The sequence below is a fragment of the Nestor notabilis genome, unplaced genomic scaffold, assembly GCF_000696875.1.
Source record: "Nestor notabilis isolate BGI_N333 unplaced genomic scaffold, ASM69687v1 scaffold8386, whole genome shotgun sequence".
NCBI lineage: Eukaryota > Metazoa > Chordata > Aves > Psittaciformes > Psittacidae > Nestor > Nestor notabilis.
In genome coordinates this window covers 10,087-23,039 of record NW_009934194.1, presented here as the reverse complement: position 1 = coordinate 23,039, position 12,953 = coordinate 10,087, and the positions used below count along the sequence as shown (strand labels likewise).

General features: G+C 49.2%; 1 protein-coding gene across 1 annotated transcript in view; it reads left to right on the top strand.

The window, feature by feature from the left end:
- Positions 1–10: 10 nt before the first annotated feature.
- The window catches only part of LOC104407824 (metal transporter CNNM1-like), a gene marked incomplete at its 5' end in the record, with an annotated part of 16,487 nt that continues 3,544 nt past the window's right edge, over positions 11–12,953 (top strand). Inside the window, 6 exons of the mRNA XM_010017207.1 lie at positions 11–71; positions 10,192–10,335; positions 10,911–11,051; positions 11,340–11,509; positions 11,694–11,793; positions 11,954–12,001. Of these exons, the coding sequence (XP_010015509.1) occupies positions 11–71; positions 10,192–10,335; positions 10,911–11,051; positions 11,340–11,509; positions 11,694–11,793; positions 11,954–12,001 (664 nt within the window). The remainder of the gene's footprint in view (positions 72–10,191; positions 10,336–10,910; positions 11,052–11,339; positions 11,510–11,693; positions 11,794–11,953; positions 12,002–12,953) is intronic.

Below are 12,953 nucleotides of genomic sequence, written 5' to 3'. Positions count from 1 at the left end.
TTACCGCCGCCCACTCCACTGTGTCTTCAACGACACGCGCCTCGACACGCTACTTGAGGAGTTCAAGAAGGGTGAGGCCACCGGGCCACCAACCCCCGGGTTCTCCCTGCACCCCTCTGAACCCCCAGTGATTCCCAGGTCAGCAGCCCCCATGGCCCACCCTGTATGGCCTCGTGGCAGGACCCAGCAGGTACCAGGGATGCTGGGGGGAGCTGGGCACTGCATGCACTGGTTTGTCAGTGGAGCAGCCTTGGGGTGGATCGAGGGCCTGCAATGCTGGTCATGCCTATGATGTTATGGAGACTGTAAGAGCCTTCAGTTTCAGAGGTTGCTGGCTCGGCAGGGGAGCCTGTCCCACAGGGCTGATATGTCTGCGGGGCTGTGGCAACGTGGGTGCAGTGCCTGCCTTGCACTTCTTCCCAGGCAAGGCAGCATTCATCACTGTTCCGCGCAGAGGAGTTTATGGCAGGAGATCAGATCTTGTTACTTAACTCTCACGTTTTCAGCTTAGCAGTGAGAAGCAAATCTAGGAAGCATTTCTGTGCAAATGGTTTAAAGAAAGAAGAAAAGCCTAAACCCTTATAGAAAGAGCTGTACTTTTTTTGCAGCTGTGACAGTATTCATAATGCAGCAGCCGCCAGCAGCCCCAGAGATGCTGAGAGCTGTATTTCATTAACCATACCTTGAGAATACACACAGCATGTGGTTTCCCTCCCGCTGGGAACTGTGTTTTGCTCCGTGTTACTCGGTACGTCATACCGTGGTGAGTGAGTCTTTAAGAAATGGCTGCAGCAGTGACATCCTGCGTTATGTAATCTGAGAGGACAGCACTCGGCTCCCGGGCTGCCTGGGGCTGCTCTGCCGCAGGCAGAGATGATCATGTGAGGAAGGCTGATCTGGTCCCTTCCAGACAGAGAGAAAGCCTCTCTGAGTTATCTCCCTGTTTGTTTGTAGAGCTATGAGGAGGGGAGGATAAGATGTGCCTGAGAAGTGATCATCAGATGCATGCAGGTCAGCATCTTCTCTGGAGATGCACAACTGTCTTCCCCCCCCCACCTCGCAGGATCGCAGGGAGCGGAGTTGTGTGTGGCACACAATACTGCTCTCTCAGCATGACTGGAGACTCCCAGTGGTGCAAATCAGCAAATTCCTCGGTTTTTTACTCGGACTATTAGCAAAAGCATTAAGGTTACTCTCAGGATTCAACCTTGATGAGCTGCAGTAGCCCCCCATTCCCTCCCCTCCTCCCATACGGCTTCTAATGTAACTAGTTGTCTCTCATCTTCCTAATTCTTTATGTGCTTCGCAGTTCCTTCTTAACTGTGGCTTCCCGCATGATACTGCAAAACTACTGAAGTTCACCTGAGGTCTCTGCTACCTTTCCCTGGTCTAGAGAGCTTGGTGTTACCAAAGATGTCAGATGACTTTGGCACATTCCCCTTGATCAGTCTCCCCTGCACTTTATCTGATCTACTTTGGTGTATTCACTGCCCTTTGCTTGCTGCACCTCTCGGCTGTGCTTAAAAAGAGATGTTTTGTGTGTGTTGCTCCCTGAGCTGACAGGTACGTTAACAAGCCTTGCTACCTGGCCTACACTTTCACGTGCTAGTCCTTATCTCAAATGAAGATTGTCCATCCTTCTTCAGCTTTGCTCCGCTAAACTCATGGCATTTTGCTTCAGGCTCTTCCTCCCTTACATCTCTTTGCCATAATGGCCTCCTGGGGCGTTTTGCTACAGCCCCTATGTAGAGCTCTCCTCCAAACAAACTTCTGTTCCCACCTCGTTTCTTCTTGTGTTTTCTAAATCACGTGGCTGAAAAGCCTTGCTTTTGGTCTTCGTGTCTAACTCAGCATGGTGTTCAGCAGTTCCAACTCTTCCCCCAAATGTTCTTCTCCCCAGGTGTTACTGTTCTTTCCAATTCATCTTTCCCCTATTTGTAGGCATTTAGTCACTCCCAGTACCCTGTGTTTGTAGATGGCCACCCCCAGACCAGGCCTGAACCCCTCCTAAAATCTGTTTTCCCAGTTACAAATACAGGTTCCTGTGCCGGCTCCTGCACTGCGGCAGACGTTTGCTCCCAGCTGCCTTCAGTCCCATCCCCTGCTGTTTCAGCCCTGTTTACTTGACTATTTAATTTCTAAAATAAAGATTTCCCATTTGTAATTAAGAATCTTCATCACCGTCTCCTTTTCTGTGTCCGTTTGAATTATGGTGAAGTGTCTTGTTTGATCCAATCAAGGTTGCTTTCCATGGCCAGGTCTTCTGTGACACCTCACTAAGTAGAGAGTAGGCTGACTGCTTGTTGGTTCAGTGAGTGCTTAATGAAGGCATTCATCACTTCGCACATCCAGGGTGCCTACAGAACAGCAAATGCTCCCACTGAGGCAGCCTCCGGTCTCTTTCTAGGAAATTAAAGTCTCTGGTAAGGATGGGCATTGAGAACCACTTCCAGGTCCTTAGGTCCTGGGCAAACCTCTAGAGAAAACTTGCCAGCTTGCTTTTCCTTCTCCCATGATTAACTCAAACAGGTTTTGTATGCTTTATTTCTTTTTGTTATTACAGTGTTTATACAAAATACCCATCACATTTTAAATCTTTCTTTCCTGAATAGCAATGTATACTTCTGACCTGTTTCACTAATGATTAATGTTCTGCCACATCCAATACGCCCATAATGTCATTTTTTTTTTGAATCATAGTGAACAAGTTACACAATTTCACTGCCAGAGCTCCTTGCCACAGTACACAAACATTTGTTCTTAGTGAAAATGTCAAGGGATGATTAAATACAGCACTTTGAGACTCTTGCTCACACCTCCAGCAGCACATCCCATTTCTGTCTCTCCTCCTACTTGCCAATATCATACTATTATCCTTGTTTACATGACACATCTCTTTTCTCTTGTTGTGCTATCCTAGCTATGAAGATAATCAACTTTTTTCCCTCTCTGTTTTTTTATAGCAGGGTTTGAAGGGAAGTTTTCCTTCGTTGGTTTCTAGGTATGCTCACATCTAATCTTGTTTGAGCTAAGTTCCACCAAGATGCACGATGTTTGCCTTGAGTTTAATCCATAGGAGGGTTGCAAATCCCCTCTCCCCCAGCATGACCCTGTGTAGATGGGGTTATCCTCCATGGACCTGGGGAAGGACACTTCTGTAGCATCAGCTTGCCAAAACATTTAACTTGCGTGAAAGTAGTAGCATACATTTCAGTAGCACCTAAGGAGCTGATGGCACAATGTGGTTACTGTGCCCCAAAGCACCTGTGAGCTCCTGGTTGACAAAATCTAGAGCATGCCCCATCACAGCAGAACTGGTCAAACCCTTCACATCTGCTCCTTCCAAGCCTGCTGTTGCTTGGCATTGTTCAATGTCTCTTTTGGCACTAATTCCTGGGGAAAGATGGTTAAATTGGCAGCAGTAAGGGAACTGGGAAAACCCCAGAGAAGGCTGTAAACAGCAGTGGAGTGTGGGGCTGGTAGCTTGGATTTCAATCCACAGCCCCAAAGAGGAGGGCAGCTGCAAAATCTGTATTGAAAAACATTACAGCAGAGAGATAGGTCCAGCTGAAGGAAGGAAATGCTTGTGCTGGAAGATAGTTTTACCTTTATCTTCTCATCAAAACTCAGTGGACTGAGCTCAGAAATAATGAATCCTGAACACTCAGTTTGCCATCTTTTCAGGCAAGCTAGGCAGGGTCATTATAGAAGGCATTCATAGTTGTGCAGCATTTACATAGAAGTGCTAAGTGGAGGACACTACACAGAATGTGTTCCCCCTTCTCTAGGAATAAGAGGATACATACCAATACAGTAACTTTGCCACCTGCAACCTGAAAGAAGCTGAAACCACTGAAGGAGTGAAAAAAATTTGGAGACAATTTCTTGGCAGTTGGTATTGGTACATCTCAGAGTACCTGGCTTTATTCTAGGCTGCGAGGAGGAAATGCCTAATACAGCAGAGAAATAACTGCACCATATTTAGCAAGCTAATCAATGCAGAGGAGCAGATGAGGTCCCAGTAGGACAAACGTCACTTTGGGAATATGGAGCTAGGAGGAAAGATTTATGCATTCATTCAGTGTGAAATGCTGTGGGTGAGGCAGTCTGTTTCTCCTCCATCCCTAGAAGATAACCAAAGCAATGTGTGTTGCAGCTTCAATCTTATGATATAAGAGCTCTCTCATGGGGAGCTCTTCTGTGGGGTCCACCTCCTTGTTCCTGTAGTGCCTTTTGAAAGTCACAGTCTTATCCCATTCCTCAGGTAATTTATGGGTTTTGATGACTCATTTCCTGTTGGAGTATATATACAGCAGTGGCAACTTTCAGCAAGTAATTGTCCTGTTGGAGGGACAGTAGAAGTTTGCTCTTATGTTCATTTTCCTGCAGCAGGGCAGATGCTGACATACAACCTAAATTAGCCTTCTGTGGTTTGGCATCTTTTAAGAGTTACTAAAAGTAAATTCTCCAAAACCAAACTTCCTGGTTTAGCAGGAAAACAGCCTGTCCTGCGGAGAGCAGCTCTGCCCTAGGGGCTGTCTTTGCTTTTCAAAATATTCCATGGCCTCTATCAGACTTCTGCAAATTGAGTGTAGCTGGAGAAGGCGCTTACACTTGCCAGGAACAGGGGTCAGTACCATTTCAGCTGCTTTTCTTACTGTCCTTCTTCTGAGCCTGCAGTCATTGCAAGCACAAAGCGTGGCTGGAAGTTTAAATCAGCCTTCAAGAGATTCTTGCAGTTATGATAGCACTATCTATCCCATAGAGGGTACAGGTCCCCTGATAAGCAATTGCCAGGCTGAGTGGGTGAGGTGCCCATATAACAAAAGCTGGTTTCAGTGACTATGCCTGAAACATTACTTTGTTTCTTCCCCCAAAACTGTGCTAAGTCTTACTGTGTGAACCCTGGGCTGCTTTACCCGACCCCAGCAAGCCCAGGAGCAGGCCTGCTTTGGGAAGGTGTTCAGCAAAGCAAGAGGGGAGCCATGTCCTTGGGGAGAGGTCACCCAGCCACCCATCTCCCTCTTGGGAGCTGTCAAAGGCACCTTCAGACAGAGCTGTGGGGAAGAATCAAGTGGCCTATGCTATAGACACCAACGAAAATAGTTTTGCGTTGGCTCTTTAGAAGTTTCTTAGCTTGAGAAAGCCTCAGCATCCTTGTACGCTTCCTTAGGCTCTACATAACATGCAAGGGGACCCACCACTTGTGGACAGGTGGGGTCATCCCCAGGAGGTCAGAACCCTGTTGTACAGCAGATGGAAGATGAGACACTGTGTCCCCTCGAATCTCCCCCTTATCCTCATGATCTGTTTTGTCAAATGGTAGTACATCAGCTGTTCCAATTATTCCATCTTTTTCCACAGTTTTCCTTAGGATTAAGAAAAACACCAAAGCCGAGTACAAGAAAGGCTTTTATACTGTGATAGAGCCAGATGTAGGCAGATGTAGTTCCTATCTCTGAGGAAGATCTGGATTAGATTAGAATTTACAGTTTTCCATTTGCATAGTTCTGATGCCCATAGAGTTGGGTGCCCCTACAGCCCTCTTGGTTGTTTGCCCCCTATTTAGATGTAGATGTGCATTGTGTTTAGGTGCAACTTCTCAGGCATGTGATTTTACCCTTGGTGAAGGGTTGAGGTAAGACGAGCACACGTGGTAACACTCACATGCACATTTCCAGTTCAAATCAGGGTCCCCACTTACTTCAGATGCAGGTCTGCAATAGGGCATGGAGATGCTGGCAGCCCCTCGCCCAGAGAAGAGCTCTGACTGAAAGCACACAGAAAATAGATCTCAGTTACATCATGATTGTTTCATAAATCAACCTTAGTTACCAGTTTCTCTGGGAGTTTTGCTTTCCATTTTGTAGCTGTACGTGGCTCATGGCTTGCGCGTGTACCTTTGATATCCCAGTAACAGCTTTAGATCTTACTGTAAAATTTATGAAAGTAAATTTCATGCTTATCCCATGGAATGAGAGGTAAGGCTAAAGCATCTTTAACATTCCTCTGGCAGAGCACCTACACAAAAAAAAAGGTTGAAAGTAGTCTGGGCTGTATTTGCAGCACTTTCTTTCCCACAAGTAAAGGCATTTCCGTGTGTTCAGACCTTGTTCTCCCACAGGGGAGGACGCTTTGAGGTGGATCTATGAGCCCAAGGTCATTTAGACACCTATGAAATACAAAGGCTCCTAAAAATGGTTATAACAGCTTCAGATATCTGTTCAAATGCTTGCTCCATCCAGAAGCTCTCAGCTGTTTATATTAGCTCTCTAATTTAGTATTAACTTTCCACTGAAATTGTTGTTTGAAAAGAGCAGATTTCATGTAGCTCATAAAGAATTTAGTACAGTTGTATCCCATGCTGAGCAGACATTTAATCACCTATAGACTTCCTGTGCAAGAGCAGCCCTGGCGAGGCCAGTGGAGCCATTCGCACAAGTGAAGTTAATTGCCCATTTGTTCTAGCATTTGCCAAACCAAGGCTTTGATTCTCAAGTGTTTCACTGTGCTTTCCTGCATCAGCAATAACCCTGTAAAATTCACATGTGACAGCTTGCTAGTGTGGAAGCAGCTCACCCTTATAATTCATTTCATTTGAGCTATCAAGCAACAGTTATAATAGTGCAGTTTTTGGAACCAGTTTTACAGACCTTAAAGCTGGCTTAGATCAAGTTTGGGTTTTGTTTAAATGATTTATCTCCCTCTATTGTACTCCCACTGAAGCAGACCTGCAGGGTAATGGCTGCAGAAGGCAATACGACCCCTCTGGCATCTCCAAAAGCCACTGCTTTTCCTCCTGTGCAAGTGTAGCGGCTCCCAGGGGCAGGCAGGGAGATGCAGCTGAGCTTGGCAGCATCCCCCGCCCAGAAGGGTGCAAGCCATGATCATACAGCCAGGGCACCCACAGCCCCCCACCATCCCTGCTGCCAAATCTATAGGCAGGAAACCCACGACCCAGCCAGGTCAGGGGGCAGGACTTTGCCGACGATGGCGTGTCCCTCAGGTGGGAAATCAGTGCAAACCAGACTTCTCCCAGTGGGGGCAGTGGCTTGCAAGGGCTGGGACTGAGGTCCAGGGCCTTTTGTGATTATGGGTATCAACCAGACAGGCAGGGGCTAGGATCAGCTTGCTTGGTAAAGGCCAGGAGCAACCACATGAATTGCAACCATTTTGTGTTGCTGGGTACTTGCCCCATCTCTAATGTGGATCTAATGTTAGCCTGGAAACCTAAAGCTGGGGGTTTATGGCGTGGCTACAAGTGTTTATTTTCTGTGAAAATAAAGAATTCTCAAGCAGTCTAACAGCCCTCCTGGCTCTGCCCCCAGCACAGTGAAACCCTGGGTCTCCTCCCAGGCTAACGGTGCTGGGTTATTTCTAAATAATCTCATTTGCTGCTACGTGAACATGGAGCTGGAATCATATTTCTCTGAGGCTGCTCTAGAGTAAATTACAGCGTTGATGTAGGTGTTTGGCCAAAAAAAGAATTGCATCCATTACTCTCTGACTGCCTTTAAGTAGCGCCTAAGCTTTTTGTAAGGGCTCAGTGGTTTTGGGTTGCATGTAAATGTCATTAACAACAAGCTTTCAGCCAAAAGAAATAACTTCTCCCCTCTCCTTGCTCACCCAAGGACTTGTAGGAGACCAGATGGCCCCAGTGTTTGGGAGCGGGGTTTGGCAAAGGAGACACGTTCAAAAGTTGGACTTTGCTAAGATGAAGTGTAGCTGTTGCTGCTGTCCTGCGGCCAACTCTGCTGCTTTCTTCTTTTAAGTCTCAAGTCGTGTTGCTTTATTACTCCTGAACAGACGAGATGCACAAGCCTGGGTATAAAAGGAGTGAAGTAACCCGGTCAAAAGAACATGCTGAATTTCCAATGCCCCAAAGCTGTTGATTTGGGGTCTTTTTTAAGTGCATCCCAGTGCTACTTGCTATGATGTTATGTTCTCATTTCTAATTCTGTAGGCGTGGGAGGCAGTGAGCTGCTCTCTGAAATCTTGCAATAAAAGCTTGGTATTGAGGAGGAGGGAATTTATACTGTGGAAAATGCCCAAGCTTTGCTGTGAGAAACGTATAGTGCTGATCTTCAGCCGAGAAATGTCACTTGCTCCTTGCAGATCCAGGACAAAGTTATTTGAAGGTCACATGTTCCCCAGCAGTTTGTGTTTGATGGGACTGCCAGGCTGCCCTGGATGTGCTCATCCCTCTCCCTCTGCAGGGATGAGGCAGAAGGTACGGCAGGCGAGGAGGGAGCTGTGCAGCAGGCAGGATCCCACCCCGATTGCATCTCTATGCATAAATACTGTTCACATCCCCTTGCCCGGAGCAGCAGGCGAGTTTGTCAGGGAGGGGTTATGGGATAAGCAGATGCAGAGGCAGCTGCATAGCAGAAGGGACGTGCTCCCCCTTTTGGGTGACCGTTGTTGCTCAAGGAGCTCAGCTCCGAGCCTATGGGGAAAACGTGTTTGCAGCTTTCTGGAGGTGCTTGGTACAGCTGGGTTTGTGCAGGCATTGTGACAGGAGACCCCAGGGATGCAAAGCAAACAGAGAGAGCAGAAGTTGTTGGCTGTGGTGCCAATGAAGGACATTTTTAACATTTTAAGTGAAACTGGAGGTTCAGAACCCTGTGCTACAGGGGCAGTAGGAAAACCAGTGCTGTTCATTAACAGCTAGAAATCCAGAAGTTGATTGTGGCTTGGGATTTGGGTTCTGGTCAAGCTGCTGAGCAGAAGCATAAATCAGAGCAGACAATAAAAGAAGGGAGAAGTTGAAGAAGTCAAAACAGCTTACAGAGTTGGACACGTGAAAACAAATAGCAGTATTTCAAGTATGCCAAAAGCAAGAAGTGTGAGAATGTGTCAGCAGAGCTGCCAGTTTACTGGGGACAAGTGAGGAGGCTGAAAATGTGATTGAGAAATACTGACTTCCAAGCAGGAGTCACCATCATTGCAGCTGAAGGTCCTGGTCCCAATCTACTTGTTTAATGCAATAGAGAGGAGGTGCTGTCAGGGGCAGGGTTTGGAGAAGATGTTCAGGTGCAAGCCGATGGCTTGGAAAGCATTTAGCCTTTGCATCCAGATGGTTTGCCCAAGAGTTTTGCAGGAGCTGGGCTGAAAGCTGCAAATAAACATATGCGTTTCTGCATTAAAACCAGCTGCTGTTCCGAGGATCTGGAGGCTTTGCCTGTGTTTTAAGAAAACCTTTATGATTGGTCCAGACATTGATGGATAGAAAGATGGGGGGAGGCTGTTCCTGGCAATTTGATAGGAAAGATAATTAACAACAGAATGAGAAAACACCAGGAGGATGAGGGAAACCAGGAGAGCCCAAGGACATGCTCACATTTCTGTGTTGGAGGACGCTGTCTCATTGCTCTGTTAGTTCTTCATGGCAATGAAACCGAGGGTAAGCAAGAAGCAGCTGGTATAACATACACACCATTCCTGCACAGGAGGCTGTCAAAGAGCTAAACAGAGTCACTCTCAGCAGATTGCCTGAGTAAAGAGTCACAGAATCGTTAGGGTTAAAAGAGTCCTCTGGAGATCATCCAGTCCAACCCCTCTGCCATGGCAGGGCCACCTAGAGCAGGTTCCACAGGAAGGTGTCCAGGCGGGTTTTGAATGACTCCAGAGAGGGAGACTCCACAACCCCCCTGGGCAGCCTGTTCAGTGCTCTGCCACCCTCAGCGTAAAGAAGTTCTTCCTCATGTTGAGGTGAAACTTTTGTGTTTTAGTTTATGGTCATTGCTCCTCATCCTGTTGCTGGGCACCACTGAAAGAGTCTGGCACCATCCTTCTGGCACCTGTCTTTGAGATTATTTGTATGCATTCATGATATAACCCCTCAATCTCCTCTAGACTAAACAGACCCAGCTCCCACAGTCTCTCCTCATAAGAGAGATGCTCCAGATCCCTGATCATTCCGAAAGAAAGCAAACTGCCCCAAAAGAAGAGGAAGGCAGAGTCCTGTGACATCTAGGAGTCAGCCTGAGGAGTAGTAGCCCTGTTAGGCTGGGCTGTGTGTCCAGCCCTTCTCCTTGGATTGGCGTGGTCAGGGTGGCTTTGGGTGCTTCTGAGGTTTGGCTGTGACCTCTGCCTCTCCCACCAAGCCCTGTCCTCCTGCCAGCCTGCCATGCTGGGACCTCTCTCACCAGAGGTAGCGGTCTCACTGCTGCTCTGCTCTTCCCCACACAGGAAAGTCCCACCTGGCCATCGTGCAGCGGGTGAACAACGAAGGGGAAGGAGATCCATTCTACGAGGTGATGGGCATTGTCACCCTGGAGGATGTCATTGAGGAGATCATCAAGTCCGAGATCCTGGATGAGACGGATCTGTACAGTTAGTGTCCCAGAGCAGCTACTGCAGTTGCAGGAGCCAGGGTGGGAGCCCACAAAGACAGACAGACATGTGGGTAGGAAACAGGCCAGAGCAAATTGTGGTCCTTCCCCAGAGCAATTCACAGTCATGGTGGGAAAGACAAGAATGATGGAGAGATGCTGGTCAGATGTCAGGGAGTCTTGAATGCTCAAGATAGAAAAGCACCAGCATCGGCAGCCAGTGGCTGGGCCGGGCCTGAACCAGGGACACGTGTGTTGGGCATGAAGTGCCCATGAGTGGTTCCCAAGCTCCTTCCAACTCTGGGTGACACATTCACCTAGGGCAACCCAGGACTTGTTCCTGAGAAAGAAGTGTGTTTCACCACCCTGCTCCTTCCCCAGGGAGCTGCTCCCAAGGCTGGTACACATGGCATGGTTTGTGTGCCCAGCTGCTCCAACTGCTGCTCCACAGCAGCTCTGCCATAGAGTGCAGAAGACATGCCTCTCTATATACATGTGCATGTGGTATGGGCCCTGCAGCTGCAGTGGCTTTGTGGCTGCTGCAGGCAGGCAACTGCTTTGCTCTCTGTCCCACAGCGGACAATCGGAAGAAGGAGCGTGTGCCCCATCGGGGACGCAAGCCCCAGGACTTCTCCATCTTCAGGCTCTCGGACAGCGAGATGAAGGTGAAGATCTCCCCGCAGCTCCTCCTGGCCACCCATCGGTTCATGGCAACAGGTACCCTTGCCCTTGTGCAAGTTCTGCATTTCCCTGCCACAGCACCAGCCCCGCAGGGCATCCCTAAGCCATTCCTGGGTCAGACTCCTCTGCTTAGTGAGCAGCTTCTGTGTGCCTGGAACCCCACCCTGGGCATCCCACTGCTCCCACCAGCATGGGTCTGTGTTTGGCTGCCCTCCATGCAGCAAGGTGCTGAGGCTGCAGGAAGGGAGGCCATGCAGCTCAGAGGACCAGGAGCTCTTGGCAGCCCCAGCCCTGCTGAGCAAGCATGTGTTGCCTCCCCTCTAGAAGTGGAGCCTTTCAAGTCCCCCTACCTCTCTGAGAAGATCCTGCTGCGGCTCCTCAAACACCCTAACGTCATCCAGGAGCTCAAGTACGACCGCAAGAACAAGAAGGCAGCAGAACATTACCTCTACCAGCGCAACCGCCCTGTTGACTACTTTGTCCTCATCCTGCAGGTGCCTGGGGCAGCAGCGAGTAGAGCATGGCAGGGGGTGGCCTGTCTCTCCTCACCACCTTGCTCTGGGCTGCTTCTGCCAGTGGAGATGCCCTTCTCATACAGGGCGGCGAGAGTCCCCGCAGCCCTGGGTGGGTTGGTGGTCATGAGTGCAAGATGCTTGTCTGAGCAGGTTTTCCTTCCAGGGGAAAGTGGAGGTGGAGATTGGCAAGGAAGGGCTGAGGTTTGAGAACGGGGCATTCACATACTACGGTGTCCCTGCCATCATGGCTGTTGTCTCCTCAGGTAAGGGCTCTGTGGGGTCCCTCCAGCCCTGCCTTTGCTTCAGCAGCCTCCATGGGGGCTGAGCTGGGGCTGGCTGTGGGGTGGGGTGGCCCTGCTGCAGGGTATGGGGCTGGCAGGAGTCCTTCCTCTGTGATTCCTACACCTCCAGCTCTCATTTCAGATAACGATGTGCGAAAAGTGGGCAGCCTGGCTGGATCCTCCTTCCTATGTAAGTATTTTGGGACAGGCTGGGGCTCTAAAATCTCTCCTTTGCAGCACAGGCTGCCTGGACAAGGGATGGGTTTGCACCCAGAGCTAAGGCTCTGCACTGACATCACCCCTTTAAAAAGCTCAGTGGAGAAACAACTGAGAGGCTGACGCAGCCTGCAGAAAGGACATGGAGGTCCCTTTGAAGTTTCAGCCAGGTGCTGGATCCCTGCAGGTGGATCCCAGCAGGATGGTGCTGCAAGGGACACTGCCCACGGGTGGCAGCATGACCATGCTGATGGGAGCAGTAAACCCTGTGACTTCTGGCACGGTGCACCTGGGTCTGTGTAACATCTTTGGACCCACTTGCATTCCTGAGGCTCAGAGGATGAGCTGAACATGAGTCCTACACCAAGGGAATGGGGACTGCTTGGGAACTGTAGAGGTGAACCTGTGAGCCATTTGCACATGGTGGTGGGGGAATCAGCCCAGATTAAAGTAGATGCCCCACTGCAGGTAAATTCCTTGACTGAAGAGCTGGTGGGTTACCAAGCAGTTTCCCTGCAGAGGAAGCTCTGATCAGGGAAGATGGTGCCCCCTGGCCCTTCTTTGCTGATCACCCCTGCAGATGGTTAACCCCTGGCGACTTGGGAGTGATTGGGTAGATGTGCTGCTCACCCCTGGTCAGGCACATCCCTCATCCCAACCCCAGATGTTGCAGTTGGATCTGCAGTGCTGATGGTACGATGAGAATGCTCTGGGTGACTAATCAAAACAATAACCCGCCAAGTTCAACCTTTAGGGAGTAGCAGGGAGGAATGTTTTTAAGAGAACAGGGAGAGTCCCTTAGGGCAGGTGACAGTCATTCCCATGGCTCCCAGTCTGCTTCTGCTCTAGGGTTCACCTATTTCCTGCTGCTTGCTTTGCTTCCATTTGAAAGGCTGGCTCTGGACTACTGGATTAACCCCTCAGTG